This window comes from Rhinoderma darwinii, chromosome 2 (genome assembly GCF_050947455.1).
Source record: "Rhinoderma darwinii isolate aRhiDar2 chromosome 2, aRhiDar2.hap1, whole genome shotgun sequence".
NCBI classification, from domain to species: domain Eukaryota; kingdom Metazoa; phylum Chordata; class Amphibia; order Anura; family Rhinodermatidae; genus Rhinoderma; species Rhinoderma darwinii.
The window spans coordinates 465,849,435-465,869,275 of record NC_134688.1 but is presented as its reverse complement, the minus strand read 5'-3'; the positions used below and the strand labels follow the sequence as shown (position 1 = coordinate 465,869,275).

The 19,841-nt window shown below is 43.4% G+C and overlaps 2 protein-coding genes and 1 long non-coding RNA gene across 4 annotated transcripts in view; 1 reads left to right on the top strand and 2 right to left on the bottom strand.

Annotated features, from left to right (window-relative positions):
* Positions 1-10,623, bottom strand: part of GET1 (guided entry of tail-anchored proteins factor 1) — a 67,650-nt gene extending 57,027 nt beyond the window's left edge. The window contains exons 1-2 of one of the 2 annotated variants that reach the window (XM_075854612.1): positions 10,433-10,623; positions 8,043-8,208 (exon numbers count right to left, since the gene is read on the bottom strand). In XM_075854612.1, the coding sequence (XP_075710727.1) occupies positions 8,043-8,208; positions 10,433-10,558 (292 nt within the window). In that variant the 5' untranslated portion in view covers positions 10,559-10,623. Of the gene's footprint in view, positions 1-8,042; positions 8,209-9,977; positions 10,247-10,432 lie in introns of those variants that run through there. The other variant, XM_075854613.1, reaches the window with a different exon arrangement.
* A 497-nt stretch (positions 10,624-11,120) lies between these two features.
* Positions 11,121-16,295, top strand: HMGN1 (high mobility group nucleosome binding domain 1). The gene is made up of 5 exons (XM_075854614.1): positions 11,121-11,356; positions 12,849-12,914; positions 13,811-13,867; positions 14,208-14,339; positions 15,134-16,295. Exons 1-5 carry the CDS (start codon positions 11,342-11,344, stop codon positions 15,173-15,175), a joined length of 312 nt encoding a protein of 103 aa, XP_075710729.1. The 5' UTR covers positions 11,121-11,341; the 3' UTR covers positions 15,176-16,295.
* A 1,845-nt stretch (positions 16,296-18,140) lies between these two features.
* Positions 18,141-19,841, bottom strand: part of LOC142741640 (uncharacterized) — a 33,878-nt gene continuing 32,177 nt past the window's right edge. The window contains exon 3 of the long non-coding RNA XR_012881216.1: positions 18,141-18,239. This is a non-coding gene — a long non-coding RNA (uncharacterized LOC142741640). The remainder of the gene's footprint in view (positions 18,240-19,841) is intronic.

Here is a 19,841-nt window from a genome sequence, read left to right as displayed (position 1 = left end):
GTGAAAATCACGCGCACCACACGGAAGCACTTCCGTGGGAAGCGCGTGATTCGCGCAACAGCAGTCAAAAGTATGATTGAAAACAGAAAAGCACCACGTGTTTTCTGTTTACAAACATACAAAGAGTGTCATCATGATGGCGGCTGCGCAAAAAGAACGCAGCCACGCATCATATGCTGCTGACACACGGAGCTGTTAAGTGCCTTTTGCGCGCGCAAAACGCACACGCTCGTGTAAATCCGCCCTTACAGCGTAATCTCACGAGATTACGCATCATCTGCTGTAACTACCACAGAAACAGTAACGAAGTGCAGGGATTGTGAATAGACATCACAATAGTTAATGTGTTAGTATAAAACAGCGCATAGCGATCTAAAAGGATCCCTATGCACTGACTAAATGAATGGAGAGGAGTGCATGATGCTGATTGGTCACTGATTGGTCAGCGTCATACACTCCCCTGTACAACGCCCACTTGGTCAATAGTAAAACACGCCCAGTTGTCCATTAAGCAACTCATTAGCATAAAGCTAAAATCGTTAATAAAAGTGGTGAAAACAGATCGTTTTTTTTAAATAAAAAGCACTGCCGTCACCTACATTACAGCGCCGATCTCCTTATGTAGGAGACAGAGCACTTATAATGTGGTGACAGAGTCTCTTTAAATGGTACCATTAAAAAATACAACTCAATCTGCAAAAAACAAGCCCTCATATGACTATGTTGATAAAAAAAATAAAACGTTATGGCTCTTGGAATGTAACGATGGGAAAACGAAAAGGAAAAAATACATTTAAATTGGTTGCATCTCCAAGGGATTAAGCACTACAAACATGCGTGCGGGTTTAAAGCCCAGGACCATGCGCCGCACATTTACAATGCATAGTCCTTAACAGGTTCAATGCCGAGTTATCAGAGACATCCCAAAAAAATGTTTTTGTTGTTCCGACCAATTAACAAAATGTTTGATGGTTGGAACCAATTACGGTCTGCCGGGCCCTTTATCTAAGCCTAGCGCACGATAGGCTTAGATACAGGGCCCAACGGACAGTATCACACATAGGCCCTGTATCTAAGCCTACCATGTGCTAGGCTTAGATACAGGGCCCAGCAGACAATTTCACACATAGGCCCTGTATCTAAGCCTGTCATGTGCTAGGATTAGATACAGGGCACAGCAAACAGTATGACACCTATGGCTTGTATCTAAGCCTACCACATTGTAGGCTTAGATACAGGGCCCCAACGGACCGTAATCTGGGCACTGTATCTAATGTACATTTAGACTTGTAACAACGGGAGTGAAAAATTTATTTTGAAATAATAAACAAATTACCAACATACTTTATATATGAAATATGCCCCCGGCCCAGAGGTGCTTACCGTCTGCACACTCTGCTGCTCTATTGAAACTAGGGGTATTAGGGCCGATAGCTGCAGCCACAGTGACATCATATGAACAGTCATGTCTTGGTGGTATTAAAAAGGGGTTTTCTGACATCTTGGCAAAACATAGTAATACATAGGGGTCAAAATAACTAATTCTTATACTGACCTTTCAGATCCGCAGCCGTTCCAGCACCGAGGGTTCTGTGGGCCTTCGTATACTTGGCCCTACCGATGACTCGTCGCACTCGACATGTGATTGTGACAGCCAATCACTGGCATTGTGGTCATGTGTCAAGCAAGACGTGTGTGTGTGTGTGTGTGTGTGTGTGTGTGTGTGTGTGTGTGTGTGTGTGTGTGTGTGTGTGTGTGTACTGCCAAACGACAAAAGGAAGTCTAAATGGCCGAGAAAGAAAATTAAAGTTTGCAATTGGCACAGATCGAGCCAAATGTGTATAAACATCTCCCCAAAATATTCTCTGTTGAAGCCACAATGTAGAACTGCATAGAACACAAATTTGCTGGTTTGTCCCCAAATATGTTGAAGGGTATTCCTACAACAGACATTCGTGGCATATCCCTCGAATTCGCCATAAATGTCCGAACCGTTTCCGGACGACTTGGCATAATTGACAGATCTGCTGTCTAAGACCCCATGCACACGACCGTAAAAATCGTCCATAATTGCGCGCCACAATTACGGTCCGCAATTACGGACCTATTCACTTCTATTGTCCATGGACACCTTCCCGTTTATTTATCTGCCCGTAGAAGTGTACCGCAAAAGATAGGACATGTCCTATTTTTTTATTTTTACGGGCCGTGCCCCTATACTTTGTATGGGGGCACGGGACGAAAATGCGGGCGACTGTCCACGGCCGTGCCCGCAATCGCAGGCTGTGATTACGGGCACGGCCGTGTGCATGGGGCCTTAAGGAGAATGTTTGGTCATGAGTCTGTGATCTGAAGCTCAAGACAACGATTCAACGCACAAGGGCAGATCCACCTCGGAATGGCTCAAAATACAGTTAAAAAAAATTACGTTTTTGGAGAAAACACAGATCTGTCAGCTTCGTATGCTGCCATATGTAAGGGAAGCATATCACATAAAAAAAAAAAAATTGTGCCATTTTGGCTACTAGTAGTGTGGACCTGTAGCTGCAATATGCTTCCCTTGCATATGGCAATATATTTAAGAGGACCTGTCAGCTCTCCGGACATGTCTGTTTTAGTAAATGATTCAATTCCCCATGAACTACAAATTCGAGAACTTCTTTTCTTACAATTCTGTAATATGCCGTTCCTCTGTTATTCGCAGCTTTTCTGCCGCAAAAATCGCAAATCTGCTAAACCTCCAACAGAAAAGCAGCAATTTTAAAACATAAATTGACATGCTGCGGATTAAAGAGAAACGCACCGCAGGTCGATTTTTGAACGTTTTTCGTCTTTTTTTTTTTACGCAGCGTGTGGATGAGATTTGTTCTAATTAAATCTGTTGCGAAAAATCCGCAGTATTTAAGCTACGTGTGAACATACACTAATAGATGCCTTAGCAGATGAGGAACCACCTTACGCCAGGGCTCTACTGTTTAACCCCTTCCCGACATCCGCCGTATATATATGGTAGTGGTCGGGTTAGGGAGTATGGAGTGGACTCACAGGCGGAGTCTGCTCCATAAGTTCATTGTGTTGGCTGTTGGAAACAGACGAGACCTCAATGTAACAATCGGGATCCAACTCGTTTAACCCCTTAGATGCCGTGGTCAATAAAGGCCCCCAGGTCTGCCATGTTTGTACTGGAGACTGACAGAACCACGATATACAGCAATACATTAGTACTGAAGTACATCGTGCAAACGATCCAATGATCACTGGTTCAGACCCCTAGGGGGACCAATAAAAAAAAAAAAGTTAAATACAGTTAAATAAAGTTTATTAATATATATATATATATATATATATATATATAAAAATTACAATTGCAAACACCACCCTTTTCCCATTTCCCCATAGAGCAATGCAAAAAAAAATATTAAACCGTTAACATAACTGGCAGTGCCGTGTCCGTAAAAGTCTGAACTATTACAATAGAACATTATGACGGTGAACGGCGTAAAAAATAAATAAATGAAAACGCTTTTTTTTTTGTCACCCTAGCTCCCACAAAACATGAAATAAACTGATCAAAAAGTCTCATGTACCCCAAAATGGTACCAATAAGAACTACAGATCGCCCCGCAAAAAATAAGACCTCATACCGCTCCATTGACGGAAAAATAAAAAAGTTCTGGCTCAAAGAATATGGCGACAATATGAATTATATTTTTAACAAACGGTTTATTCCTTGTAAAATTAGTAAAACCTATAAAAAATAACTATATAAATTTGGGATCACCGTAATCGTATTGACCCGCAGAATAAAGTTAACATGTCGTTTACCGCACGGTGAACGTGTAAAAACTAAATACCCCAAAAACAAGCAGAAATCGCTGTTTTTTTCCCATTCCACCCACACAGAATTTTTGGCCAGTTTCCAAGTTCGTTATATGTTACAGTTAATGGTGCGGTGAAAAACTACAAAACAAGCCCTCATACGGCTATATCGATGAAAAAAATATAAAAAAAGTTATGGATTTTGGAAGGGGGGGGAGAAAAAAAAAGCAAAAGTGAAAATCCAAAACATGGCTGCAAAGAGAAGGGGTTAAACACGTGTGCGTGTGTGAATGTACAATCAATTGCATTGCAATATAGAATGCATTTTACTCTGTGGTATTGCCTGACGTTATACGTGTACATGCAAAGTCATGCATCAGCCATTTCTTGATCTAAAAAAAAATCCAATTAAAGATCCTCCCCCAACTTCATACAACTACGTGTTGCATATCGAATGCCAGTTTGAGATTGCAGCGCAATATGTTGCCGTAGAGCCCTGGCCTTCATATTATTATAGGCTATGTACACCTTTAAAATGTGTTTGGTGCAACTTTCTAAATACTTTTTATTGAAAACTATATTTACTTTTTGAGATACAGCTGCTTTATATCCTATATACAGAGCAGCTGTATCTAGTGCTGAGACCTGAATCCGTCTGGTCAGTGTGACTGACGGGTTCAGTGTCAGCCGGTCCTGCCGTTCTCTGACATTCAGGATCCACCTGTAATCGATCACATCTACGTTATGAACTTAGATGTAATCGATAGCAGCTCGATCTCACACGCAGGACCCGCTGACACTGAACCCGTCAGTCCCGCTGACCAGACGGATTCAGGTCTCAGCGCTAGATACAGCTGCTCTGTATACAGGATATAAAGCAGCTGTATCTCAAAAAGTAAAAATTATTTTGAATAAAATGTAATTAGAAAGTTTCACCAAACACCCTGATACACATTTTTATTAAAAAAACAAAACTATTTCAAAGGTGTACAATCGCTTCCTCTTTATAAAGTGGTTCTGCAGCAGCGGAAGTGTCTTATATAAGTATAACGTCCTCCTATTATAAACTATTGAGAATATTAGAAGCCACCTCCGGGTTCTGTGACTAATGTTCCTAGAATTTATAGTAGGGTGAACAATATCCTATATAATTACATAACGTATTTTATATCTATACAGTGTGTTGTTTGTGTATATATATATACACATACACACACACGTTATATGGATGACCACTCATCTCAATGTGAGCCATTTAAGGGGGTTCTCTACCATACAGTGGTGCTTATTGCTAAGAAATTCCATTAATATAGGATTGGTAGAGGTCCAACCTCCGTTCTTCTATGTCTGTCAGAGTGAAGAATCCTCAGTATTATCTTTCTACAGAACTACTGTAGGGGCACTGCCATGTGGCTGGCATCAGTTAGGTTGTGGCAAGTTCATATATCAAAATATCTAACAGTATGTAGGGGTGCAGGTATTATAGGGGTTGACCAACAGCCGATCGATGCGGGTCCGGCAGATGAAATCCCTGGAGATCAGTGGCTAACGCAGGGAGTTTGTAGGCATGCCACAAAGCAGGAACTGCTCTTTGCAGCAACTCTGCACTCTATTAAATGGGTCAACGCTCTATGACGTCCATGTGGACACGGGTTATTTTGGGCAACCCTTTTAAATACTTGTCATGATACACGGCTTCATTTACCCGATACAACGAATGAGATTACAATCAGACTGTGTATGTGGAGAAGAGACCCCGTCCACAACAGGTTTGTGCCCTACATCAAACATATATGGGGTTTTATTTTGGACGACTATAAATGTATACCCATAGGTTTGTATCCGTCCGCTTTTAACTTCCAATATAAAAACCCTAAATTTTAACATATACTTTTTTGGGGGTTCTGGAGTGTAGGCGAATACTAAAGATACAAAAAAACTTTTCAAACATAGTATATACTTTAGGTGTACGTCCAGACTGTAGGATCCCACAGCAATAACGAGGTGTGAACAGAGACTAAAGGCCCTTTTACACCGGCCGATAAGCGGCCGGTGCATCCAGCGCTCATCAACAAGACATCTTTGATCTGCGCTCGTTTGCTCCGGTCACACGGAGCTATGGATGGGAACGAGCGGCCATTACTCTGATCGCTCGTCCCATACATTATTATCATGTCGGCAGCGCGTCTCCAGGGGAGATTTTCTGCCGACGATAATATTAAAACGATATGACCAGCAAATAATTGAGCGTTTGCGCGTTTATCTGCTAATCGTTCCCGTTTACACAGAGCAATTATCGGCAACGAGCGTTCGATGAACGCTCGGCTGCCCGCTAATCGTCCAGTGTAAAATCCCCCTTAGAATGGCTTGTAATGTATCAGGAATGTGACGGATGTATTCACCGCTCAGGCCTCATGCACACGACCGGAAGGGTTTTCACTGTTTTAAATACGGATCTGCATAGCCACCGCGATTGCGGAAGATCCCATAGACTTCTATGGGCGAGTCTGTGCCGCAATTTTGACCAAGAATAGGACAAGTTCTATATTTTGAGGATCATGTCTACGGCACGAACACACATACGTAAATATACGGAAAGGTGCCCATGGTCTATAGAAATGAATGGGTCCGCAGTTTCATCTGTAATTACCTGATCCGTAATTACGGAAGAAATCTAGGGTCGTGTGCACAGGGCCTAAGAGACGGGTCTTCAGTGATGATCAGGAGAGCTCAATATCGCACGCAGATTATCCAACATATCTATCTGATAAAATAGCGCAGGGCGTAAAGATTTTCGTAATGGTAATAGAGACGGAATCATTGCAACTATTTACGATCGGGCTGGGTTACCTTCTTCTTTTTTTTGGTACGGAATAGTGTGGTAGACTATGCTATTCCATACACGGGATCCGTTTAACGTATACGTTGTGAGCTTTTTCTGGCATATACGCTAAAGATAGGAATAACACAAGAAGAATGGGGCCTAATACAGCGGGAATGTTATCTATATAGAGGTTTCTATACTTTATTCTGATGCCACCTTTGTATAGAGACGATTTTGTATGCAGCTCGTGTGCCCAAAAAAAAAAAGTACCATGCCTTATTGGGCGCAGGTGGAAGTATATAGAACGCAAAGTACCGCTGCAGAACACCATAGGGAATAATACAGTAAAAAATACGGTAACATTCGGAATTTCATAAGAGCTGTTTACCGTGTGCAATGAGTTTATAGGGTGAATTCACATGTTGTGGTGGAACGGAGGATTCTCAATGTGTGGACAGTAGACAGGGCCAGCCTACTATACATATGTATACCTCCCTTTCATAATGTATATAGGCCTGCACAGCAAGAGGTCATTGCACACAATGGCACAGGGTTGGGCACTAATTCAGACTTTGCATACGGGATTGACTGTTGCTAATGCGATGATGATAATGTTAAAGAGGGAGTCACAGAAGTTTGGTTAGGAAATGATCAATTTGTCACCCCTGACACAGGGCAGATCAGTACTAAATCAATGTGCTTTCCCACTCCAGACATTTATGGCCCCCGTTCTGAGTGCCGAGGCGGCCATACATAACTGGAGAGGTAGCTGCACATGCGAATGGCGCTCTCCGTTGAAGTGTATGGGAGTTACAGAAACGGCCGCCCGCTGCCCATTTGGTCTATTGCTATTTGCGGCTGCCTCCAAACGCATTCAAGTCCATTTACGCCGGCCAATTTTGGCCGTAAAAACGAGCGCCGATCAACATAACAGCTTGTTGATCGGCGTGCGTTTGCTCCTTCAACAAGGAGCTAGTACAAGGCCGAGCGATCATTACTACGATCGCTCATCCCCATACATTTCTATCATGTCGGCAGCGCGTTTCTTTGTTTACACAGGGAGACGTGCTGCCGACAACAATAATATTTTCTTCTGCATAAATGAAACGGTCAGCCGAGGAACGCTCGTTTGCCACGATAATTGGCCCGTGTAAAAGGGCCTTTAGGTCGGAAAACTCTGTTCTCCCGATAGTTGGTGGTTCCAGTTGGACCCTTACCTACGGCAGATCCAATCGCCTTGCAGCAAATTTGTGACCCTGATCTAAGTAAACAAAAAGTTACAAATGACTTTGAGACTATCGCGAAAATTTTTTGACATGGCTGGAATTTTTTGCAACTTTTTTTCCTGTAATGCATAATAATATCAATATAAAACGCAGCGCACTACAGAGGATATTACCGTGCGTCTTAAGTTTGTCGGTCTTCTTGTTGATTTGACGCTCCAGTCTGGCATATTTTGCAAACTCATCCATCATACTGATACTGGAGAGTTCTTGTCTCATACACTGAATATCGGACCTCATCTGCTGCTCCTTCTCCGCATCTTTCTGCAGAAGTTTGGACACCTAAACACAAAAAAAAAACGCTTTAATTTTTCCAACCGGAACGTGCCCTTAGATTACAGATGTTGCAGAGTCGAGTTCAGATAAAACAGACCTGGGTTTGTCATTTGGCACAAATTATCATTAGAGCACAACATGTAATCTGTCGTTTTTCACAGGACGCAAGGAATGGTCTACTGGATTATCCTAAAGAGGTTCTGCAGTTGTCTAAAAACCTGCCCCGTGTTGACCCTAACCCAGAGGCCCTTACATACATGTAGATGTGCCTGGAAGTGGCCTGAGCTACAATGCCAGCACAGCCACATGTACCAATGTCTGGCACAACAGTGAAGGGGCATTCCAGCAGTCGCTTTGGACCCTTCGTTCTCCTAATGGTGAGGGTCCCAGCGTTGGGGTCCGCACCAATCACATACTAAGGTTAGGCTACCTGGAAAACCACTTTATTGTATGTCCAGATACAGTTTAACACTGCAGAATTTCAGTCGGCATTTTCCATATTATGCTTCTAGTAGCAGCATTGTTCAAATCTCAACCACACTGCGAAAAACATTGGCAGGAAAGACGTGCGGAAATAAACATACGGGCGGATTCTTAGGGCTTGTCCACATGTAACGGAATTGCTGCAGAAAATTTCTGCAGCATTTCCGCTAAAATTCCGCTGCGGAAAAACCGCACCATTTCCTGCGTTTTTTTTTTTACTGCAATACAGTCCACTATCCGCAGCAGGAATTGACATGCTGCGGAACGAAATATACGCACCACAAGTGAATTTCAGGACTTAAATTTTACGCAGCGTGTGGATGAATTTGCTCATTCTCACCCACTTTGGCGCTTCTTTATTCCGCTGCGTATTTTCCATCTGGAATTCCGGACGGAAAATACGCAGCAATTCCGTTACTGCAGCATGTCAATTTCTCTTGCAAAAACGCTGCGGAATTTCCACGCACAAATTGCAAACGAACATACTGTAGAGAGTACATTGTGTGTGGACGTACCCTCAAAGAGGAGCCATCACCCCCCCCCCATGTCTGATTGATTTTTTTAAATAATTGTATTCCCCATTAAATAACAATTCTGAAACATATTTTCTTAGAACTCTGCATTGTGCCATTCCTCTATTATTCCTCCTAGAAATGTATGAATAAATTGACAACGGTGTTATTCTCCTTGTGAAAGGGGCGTGTTCCTGCACAGTCTCACTCTGTCAGCACTGATTGGACAGTATAAGGGTGTGTAGAGACACACCCCAACTGGTAACACCCAGTTGTCAATTCCTAAATTTCTATGAATAATAACAGAGGAACAGAACAAACCAAAACTCTATAAAAAGATGCTCCAAACTTGTTATTTAATGGGAAATACAATTATTTCAGGCGAGGCGTCAGCTCCTCTTTAAAGCCTGGATCATACACATGCAGTTTCGATGCAGTTTTTGGCTCAGAAGTGGATTCAAAACTAAGCAAAGGTGTAAAGCCGGATGAATCTGCTTTTCTTATGTGTCTAGTCCTGTGTTTTCTTTAAAAAAAAAAAAGTGACAAAAACTGCATCAAAACAACATGTGTGATCCTGGCCTTATGGAATGCACTAAAACAGCAGCTCCAATTACTCAAACGACAGATTCCACTCTGCTACATTTGTATAGACCACTAAAACCATACAAAAATCACACCTAATACAGAAGGTCAATATGTCCTATAAACATTATCCTTCATATAATACATTGTAATAAAAAAAAAAATGTACAACCAACTGTTTCTCTACAGATCACACACATTATAGACTGAAGTACTGACAGAGCTGACAATGGTGGCACTGAAGTCTTCTCTTGTGTAATGTACGGGGGGGGGGGGGGCACCCTCCATATTTGTTTGTAGCACACTAGGACCTGAGGATGCTGAGGCTACTCGTCTGTTATAAGACCATCCATTCTAATCCCTGCACAGAGGGAGCACTATTTACAATAGATCACAAAGGTTATATAAGGTGAGGAGGATCTGGGAACATGGCAGCCCAAAGCACTTGGAGGAAAACGGATCTTTATGACTTGCAGCAAAAACCGGATGAAAAATATCACTATAGATGTTGCTGTATGTAAATCAGGGAGGGGGTGGGGATCGTAAAACCCGCGCTCTACAGTCGCAATCTTGATGATAAATGGCGCCATACATGTGCCTGCACGCCATGATGATCTGAATCGCCCTCTTTAAACCTCTGCTTGCTTACTTACTATTGAGGATAAGGAAGGAAGCTGAATTTTAAAGAGATTGCATAGAAACACAGTGATCAGCACTAACAACCACGCACAGCTCTCCGCCATGTTTCCAGGGATCACATCACACACAATAGCAATCATCAAACCCCGCCCCTCCTTATTCGCGAGGAGGAGGGCACGCACAGAAACTACAACTCCTGCTAGACACAAATAAGATGAGATTTCTATCGTTTATCCATTTTATTCTACAAAAGAAGCGCAAGTTATAATGCGCGCGCCCCCCGCACACGATGAATAGAACGTTGGGAATAGGTTTAGAACGTTGAGACTCGTGACGTTCCATCCGCTCTGCGCTCCCGACCAATCAGCGTCAGGCGTTCTATTTACCACCAGTGATTCAAACAAACGTGAAGAAGAAAAAAAAAAAAACAATGGAGGGAAAAATTACCTAAAGCCGATTTACTATGGCCCCCTCCCATCTTAACAGCCCCCACCCCAACACATACACAGAGTGGGGGAGGGGGCAATTATTAGATGACTGACAGCCTAACCTACCCAGACAGGTGCCCGTGTTATGGTTTAAAAGGCGCTCTTTAGGCAATCTCAGCCAATCACCAGGGGGGAAAGGGGCGGGGAGTACAAATAAATCCCACCCACCTAGCCCCCTTTCAGCCCCCCCTCAAGCAGGTTGAATAGATAAAGAGGCGGAGGGATCCTATCCGGTTTGAACTAGTTCTCTTGGCTTTGGCATATTAACCGCTTGCAAACGCTGTGCATCGAACTAGTTCTTTGTGAGGACTCCATCTGCAGGAGGAGAGAAGGGATTTCAGCGCTGACACCCAGGTCGTCCATTACGTGCTGCAAGCTCCTGCTGGAAGAGTTTTTATTTTTTTTGTATAGCGCTAAAAGCACAAAACAATCGCCATGCCTAAGAGAAAGGTAAGCGGGCTGCGGGCTCACTTATGCACTGCTGCATTCTCAAGGACGTGCCCGGCTGTGGAGGAAGGAGATGGAGTATTGGCCGTGCCGCTTCTTCTTCTTGCAGGGGGTTGTTTTAAGTCCCGGCGGTTTGTACTTTGCGCGTCTTCAACTTGTGCGCTTGTTTTACCGCCAAAAAGTGCCGGCATTGCCCCTATTGTTATGAGACTCCCGGGTCATTGTCTTCGCGGATTATCCCGCGCATTCCATTATGGCGCCTTTTTTTTCCACCATTGGATATTTATATTTAACGTGTCGTTTTATGACTGGAAACGGTTATATATAGGTTTTATATTTTATTCTGTAATATAAATCTGTTTATTTTTTTCATTTTTGGGGTTTTATTTAAAAAAAAAAATTACAAAAAAAATAATAATTTCTCTCGATTAAGATTCTGTTATTGTGATGGCGGCGTATTCCCGTGTGGTATTTGTGAGGAGATGTTGTGAGGGAAGAGTGGAGGGGGGAGGAGGTGACTGAGCAAGGAGTAATGGCGCGCAGTGGAAGAAGGGATCAGCTCTGTCTGTTTTCTTCCCGCCCGCCCCGCAGCCCTCGGTGGCGGGTTCTCCTCCGCGCTCTCATGAGCGTACTGGTCAGTCCCGAGAAAGCTGGGAGGTCCGGACGTTCTAGAACGTTCAGCACGCGCTTTAGCCAATAGGCAAGCTTCGGGCGATGAGCTCTAGCCAATGATAGAACCGCTGTGGCGTAAGGGTTCATGACGTCACGACCCATCAAGTCCTCCCGTGAGTGTTGTATGTCGTTGATGACCCTGACCGGGTGGGGGGGACTGTCTCCATAGCTAGGGCATGTTCCACTCATGCACACCAGGTGGGGGGAGGGCAGCCAGCGCCATGGCTTTGGCTCTTGTTTGTTTATAAGGCAGCTTACATTCTTCCAGCGCGCGCACAACCCCCGCCCCCCCCCTTGCCATCCGTTCTTTACTATAGCTCTCATGTCCTCTGGTCTTGTCAGCTTAGCGCCATCTGCTGGCTGACACGTGTTTGGAGGACCGTGAACATGTTGCAGTTTAGTATACAGTAAGACCGGCCTAAGTAAATGCGACGGCTCCTGCACTTAGTCTTTGCACATTCTGTTCTGACCTTTTGGGGATACATTAACTTCATTTTATTATAGTTAGTTTTGACATTGGTTATAAGTCCCTTCTTGCTGCATTTGATCTTATTTTCACTTTCCGATCTTCTTGCATCTGTTCTGATTTCTTAAATTAGCATATTTTTGTTTCATCTGTTTCTGGAAAAGCTGGTTTGCAACATTGATTGTAATTCATGGCAGACTTTCCAGGAACAGAGCGGCAAGTTTACTTTGTTTTGAATTAATACTGTACTATGTATTGCTGCATAATGAGGCAGGCTGCCATTCAGGGGTCTGGAAAAGCTGAGTGACAGCCTCCCAAGATGTAAATGACACTCCTAACCATTTCCTTTTATTTTAGGTCAATGCCGCTGATGCTGGAGATGCCAAGGATGAGCCCAAGAGGAGGTCGGCACGGTTGTCAGCTGTAAGTATTCAGTAGCCTGCAATTTAGAAGCGATGGCCGGAGGTTTTTTTAGGGTCTATTCACACGTTGCAGTCGGTACCACAAATATTTTTACTGTGACTTGGTGCGTTGAATTTTTTTTTACAGCCGCTACATCAAAAATCATGGTAAAACGCATGTTTTTTTTGTGGTTCTAACCACAACGTGTGAATGGCCCCTTATACAGGACACGTTAGTTAGAGCACTCTAATGAGGTGATTGGCTGTCAGTCACATGGCTGTTATGTCATTACATCACTTTGAACTCTAAAAAAAATAAAAATATTCTAGTATACTTTTACATATACAGCCTAAGAAACAAACTTCCCATGATTCACCTTCATTCTTCTAGGCAGCCATGTTTGGTAACACCCATAGCAAGTGCTTGTTTAAAGACCCTCTTATATGGGCCGATGCTAACTTTATGGAGACAAATGATCATTAATTGAATAGTTGGTCCCCATACGGTTTGCATATTGTCAGCAGCGCCTATGTAAACCGGGGATGTGCTGCCGACAACTTTATAGGCTGTCTAAAAAATGTGATCAGTCGACAAGCGTTTGTTTGGCTGCTTATCAGCCCGTGTAAAGGAGCCTTGAGCAAATGTGAGCTGTTAATATCACATATTTCTGGTGGTTCTTAGCCCTGGAGATCTAAGTAGGGCCAGGATTTGGTGTTAATACCCATAGATCAGTACAATATACCTGAAGCAAACACAAAAATAGTACAACGACCCACTAATGGAGAAGAGTTGCATTACTCTAGGGATAACTTAATGTAGCTGCCGCATTCTCTTCCTATTGAGCAGACTTGAGTGTAGAACCTCTGTTGTGCATCCGTGTTGGACTCCTTAGAACTTTTGGTTTTGTCTTTTTACAGAAACCAGCTCCAACTAAAGCTGAACCAAAGCCAAAAAAGGAGAAGGTGGCAGTAAAGGTGAGTTTGTTTTCGAGCGTGGTCGGCGAAGTGCTATAACAGCTGCTGGTGTTAGTACCAGCTGTCTGATAAATGGTGGCAGGTGGTGGGAGACACGGGGGTTCACTATCTGTTTGCCTCCCAGTTGGCCCAACACTTGTGTTCATGTCAGTTCTTACACTTGGTGGGACACAACATGGTGTATAAGGAGACGTGTAGCATAGCACCAGGCTAAGAAGTCGCCTATAAATGTGCATAAACCGACACCGCTAATATACCGCTCTTATTTATAGCCGGAGAGGGTTGCGTAAACTTTTTAGATGTTGGAATCCTGTATTAATCCTTTCCATCTACTTTTCAGGAGAAGTCCGAGGACAAAAAAGTTCCAGCAAAGGGAAAGAAAGGAGCTAAAGGTAAACAGACTGAAGAAGCTAACAAAGAGGAAGCTAAGGATGATCTGCCATCCGAAAACGGAGAGACAAAAAGTGACGAGGTGGGTCACAGTCGAGGACTGTGTTATGGTCACCAGTCTGGTATTTCTTAGCCTTAGTTGTGGCGGTAACTGGCAGTGGAGTTACTTTCTCCACTGCTTAAGTTTTAACACCTGGAATTGATGATTGGCGACCTCAGACAATACATTTTCCTTACGGGCCCAAGGAGACCAATAAGTCACATTGATTATTTACGTTGTCAAATTGGTCCATGACAAGTCTGCTGTAAGCTTTGCTGGTCTTGGTACCAATTCCATCTTGAAACGGTGGAGATATTGAGTACGCGAACTTAATTCCAGGTGTTAACATAGTTGCTCCACGCTTGGCTACTCTAGGAAGCAGTCAGATTAAGGGCCACCGAACAGCAGCTGCAAAGCTTTAAGGGGCTGTCCAGTATTAGAAAGGCTTTTTTTTTTTCTTCTAGAAACAGTGCCACTTTTGTACGCAGGATTTGTTTGGTATTGCAGCACATCAATCGAGATGAGCTGCAGTGCTAGATATGGACAAGGGTGGAGCTGTTTAAGGGAGAAAAAAATAAAATAATCCTGGACACCACCTTTAAGATGAGCTGCTTAATATCTATCACAGATGGGTATGTGACTGTCACCTCTCCAGTGTAGAGAACCTTGAGAGTAGGGATTGGCTGATAACAGGGAACAATGCAGTACATTCACCTGTACAGCAGACGGTTATGTCTCATGGTGTACTGTGCAAGTGGATTATTTCGGACCACGTTTTAGCCATTTTTCTTCGGTTTTTGACTGGTTGTAACGTAAGTTTTTGTCTTTTCTTCTAGGCCCCAGCATCTGATGGAGACAAGGAATCCAAATCTGAATAACCTACATCTGTTCAAGTCTTTTATCAGTGGTTCCTGTACCTCCCTTGTACAATTCAGAGGAATATTTTTATCAGCTATTTTGTAAATGCAAGTTTTTTAGTAGTTTAATTCTAGAAAACACATTTTTAAAATAGGAGGGAATCCCACCATGTCTTTGTTTTTTGAGGTTCTTTGTTTTATTAAGTATTTTGATGGATGTTATGGCCATTATATATAGTTGTCAATTGCCTGGAATTTGTAACCAAATGATCTGATGTTTTTGAGCGAGGAAGGAGCTGGCGGGTCGATCCCATTAAGTTTTTCATCTAAGATGGTTAAATATGTAAAACATTAATTTTTTTTCCTCTTTTTGTGACCTTTATGCCTTCTGCTATTTTGCTAGCGGATTCCCTGACTAGGAGTGGGGGACGGCATAGCCCAATGTTCCTATACTGGCCGAAATGGATGACTTTTTTTTTTTAATTTTTTTTATTTGTCTTAACATTTTAACTGTTCTCTGTACCCATATTGTCTTGCGTACAATTTTTACAACCTAATAAAAAAAGAATCCCCTGGTGTTGGATTTCCCTCTAAAAAAAAATTGTGTACTTATCTGTGATGTTACCATATTTTTCCTAATTTTTTTTTTTTTGGGTAGTGGTATTTTATTTTCACTTCAGTAACTATGTAAAAGTGCTGTGAATCTTTTTGAAACCTTCGAGTGTGTAGTGAGTGTGATGTAAAGTACTGGGAAGTTATGAGAAAAAAAGTAATAAAATTAAAAAAAGCGGTTAAATTTGTCAACCACTTCACTCCCCAGGGCAGCTGCATTATCTGTTTTTGGTTTTTTTCAAACATCTTTTTCGCCATCTCCCTTTGCAGGGTTTTAAGCTAATGCATTGAAGATTACCGGTACGAGGGGTGCTCTGTTATTTTTTACAAAAAAATATAAACAACTTGTATTTTAAACTTCGAGTTGTAAAAGCCGCTAGTTTTTTGGGTTCTGATTTTTCATTTTCGTTCATGTTTTTATTCCTAGATTTCCATTCTACTAGTTTAAAGGTTAAAATGTACAGATTGTTCATAGTGTCTGTGTACTGATCACCAAACCAATAAAATCTGGTTGAAAAAAAAAATATAACTACTTGTTGGATTGTGAATTTTAACTTTTGCTGTAGCGTGTAGAATTACTGTTGTATAGAGCCTGGTTGCAAACACTTCAAAACTTTTTCCCACTGTCAACTTTTTTCCTTCACACTGAAATATATTCCATAATTATAGACCAAGCATTTAGTGTCCAACTTCAGATACCAGTTAACTGGAAGGGGAAAAAAAACTGCTAATCCTGAATTATGCTCCAGAGCTGCATTCATAATTCTGCCAGATTTAAGTTTTCCCACAATAGACATCGATCACCAATTCGTCGGCTAGGTGATCGGTGGGGCTGCAGCCATTACACACTACAACGGGCTCTTCAGATGCATTTCCTCACTGAACAACCGCAGCAAAGAGTAAGTGCAGCAGATTTGAGCATGCTCTATTCAAAGCCTATGGGGCTGGTGGAGCGAAGTGCTGTACTTGTCTGTCAGGCCCTTAGACAAGAGCAGTGAGGAGGGATGGGGGCTCGGGGACCCTCATTTTAGTGACCGGTGGAGGTCCCAGCAATCAGGCATTGCCCAATGCTGAAGCCCCAATTTAATGTAATGTTTCCTGCTTGTTCAGGGTTTGCACGAAGACTTCCCTTCTGTGCTCAGAGTTGTAAACTACACTAAGCACTAGTAACAAATCTGTCGTTCATTATAGCAGATCGGCACTCGGGTGTCTGGCGGGCGAATTACGGATGCAGCTCTTGAAGCTTGCATGACAATCTTGAATGCAGCTCTGGAGTGTCATGAGGTTATTACCATTTTTCATAAGTATTTTAATGTACTTTTGTAGTCAAAGGTGGACATGCCCTCCTAGTTCAGACTTTTTTTTTCCCCCCCCTCTACATCTCCATGACAGCACCACCGGGGTGGCTCCCTGCCTCCAAGGGACAGGAATCCATCTTAAATTCTCCCTACTCCAGTTCCATTTTGGACATGGGATGCAGGATTCGGCTTCTGGACCAATCTACAGGAAACGGGGGTTGGCTCTAGAGTCTGGGATTTCACTTGGGCAAGGAAATCCCATAATGCACATGGAGCTAGCGTCTAGCATCTGGGAGTGTTTAGCAACCTTAACCACCTTAAAGGTAGTTTAAAATTTTCAGTGCCAAAACCTCTTAAAACCAGTACTGCTGGTTTGATCTGTAGTAGCTGTTATTTCAGGGCTGCTTCTTGCTGAATTCATTGAGGTCAGCTGAGATATCCCATGCAGAGTCTGCTGACCTATCCAGAGCCCTTAGCCTGGTAAGGATGTGGGTGTATTTTTATATAACCCCCCCCCCCCCCTCCCTCTGTAAAGCCTCAAAATATTTGACTGAAAGCTTCATATATGTTTGGGGTTTTTTCAGGGAGGTAAAAAAGGAATTCAAAAGATCCGACCTATTAAGAAGTGCGGACTTTGCAAAAAAAAACCTTCCTACGGCACAAGAAAGCGATATGCCAAAAACGTTTGGAGAAAGCAAGGAGTCCCAGTCACTGCTACAAAATCTCAGATGTATGATCCGAGAGGAGGTGGATACAGTGCGGTCTCGGAGCCACTCACCATCTCCCATACTTTCCACTTCTAAATCTATACCGCATGAAGAGTCTGACTCTGATATCCATCAGGAAGAGGGGGGAACTAGATCCTGACGATTCATCAGATAATAGTGGAAGACCATTGTTTTTGGCAGAGGACACCGCTATCCCTGGGTTGTCCGATCAACCTAGAAAAATCGGACCTGACACCAGAGCAATCCAAGGTATTTCTAGGGATTCTCAGGTCCAGACTTAGTTTTTTCCAAGAGAAAAGAGAGATGATCTACTCCAGGCGGTCACTTCATTTATCGAACATCAGCTTCTATAACAGATCGTCAGTGTTGGGGTTGCTAACGGCTTCCATTCCAGCAGTCAGATGGGCCCAGGCGCACTCGCATTCTCCAGCACTTCCTTCTGTCCTGCTGGGACAAAAAGCAGGAATCCCTAAATCACAAGAGGAGGATTCCTTTCAGGGTAAAACAATCAGATGTGGTGGACACAAGAAGAAAATTTATCAAGAGGTGTCTTGTGGTGACAGGTACCCACTAGTCCTGACTACAGATGCCAGTCAGTCCGGATGGGGAGCCCAGTCAAGTCAGAACATGATCCAGGGATTATGGAACCTCTATCAAGAGCTTCATCAAACTGCAGTCTGGGAAGCTCTGAAAGCCTTAGAAAGTCTACTAAAGGGCAAAGACATCTAGATGTTCTCAGACAATTTCTCTACGGTAGCATACCTGAACAAACAAGGAGGAACGAGTAGCCGGCTACTTTGTCAGGTATCTGAACAAACTTTCATCTGGGCCGAGCAAAATGTTCTATCTCTAACAGCTATACATCTAAGAGGAACAGAAAATTAGATGGCAGACAGACCTTGTTTCCAGGATAGTGGTGTCTAAATCTGCAGATATTTAAAGACCTTATCAGAAGATGGGGACATCCGGAGGTAGAGGTTCTTATCCCTGTCCTACAAGGACAATCCGTCAGGAGTAGATGCACTGTCTCAAACCTGGGAGGGAGGGAACTCATATGCTTTTCCTCCATTCCCTCTCATTCCCAGGGTACTGAAGAAGGTTTTGGAGGAGCCAGGGAGAGTTATTCTATTAGCCCCATATTGGCCCAAGAGGTCATGGTTTCAACTATTGCTGAGAATGAATCAAGAAGCCCCCAGGCATCTACCTCTGAGGCAGGACTTGTTGTTACAGGGACCAATCCTTCACCCAGAGGTAAATCAACTTCATCTCACAGCTTGGATGTTGAACAGAACATGTTGAAGGAGAAGGGCCTTTCAAAAAAAAGTAATAGATACATTATTGAGGAGCAGAAAAAAGGTCACCTCCAAGATTTACCACAGGGTTTGGAGAACCTTCCTGAAGCGAACCTCTTCAACTGATTCTTTTCTCCAACCCAAGATATCCACTATCCTGGATTTTCTTTAGTCAGGTCTCGACCAGGGCCGGCCTTATGGGTGTGTGACCTGTGCCATTGCACAGGGTGCATCACTCCTGCAGGTGGAAGGGGGAGCTGCGCTGGCTCCCTTCCCCTACTTGTTTCAGAAGCGCCCGGGCCCGGCGACTCAGCAGCCGCCTTTCCGCTTGGGCGCTTCTTCACTCACTGGTGTTGCTACCGCTGTAGCAGTAATAGCGGCGACATCGGGCATGAGGGTACCCGTGCCCCCCGTCTCCCCAATGGCTGGCGGCAACGCAATAGCAGAGCAGGGAGTTATCTCCCCGATCTGCTATTTACTAGCGCCACTGTAGCTCCCTGAAGGAGCGTATATCCCGTGTGGCCCTGGATTCCGCTCCTGGACAGAGCGCTTGATGTCTCTGTCCATATATGGACAGTGACCTCGGAGGCAACTCCTGAAGCGGAATCCCCGTCCACAGCGTTGCCCACTCTGGACACATGCACAGGGTCTGCTCCTGGAGTGGAATCCCCAGTCACAGCATCTGCAACAATGTGGATGGGGATTCCAAGTTGCCCCTGAAGTCTCATATATATATATATATATATATTTATATATA

Excerpts from the sequence above, each read along its gene's own strand:
- HMGN1 (XM_075854614.1), top strand. Across the intron at positions 12,915-13,810 it reads GGTCGGCACGGTTGTCAGCT|AAACCAGCTCCAACTAAAGC; the intron begins GTAAGTATTCAG and ends GTCTTTTTACAG. Across the intron at positions 13,868-14,207 it reads AGGAGAAGGTGGCAGTAAAG|GAGAAGTCCGAGGACAAAAA; the intron begins GTGAGTTTGTTT and ends TCTACTTTTCAG.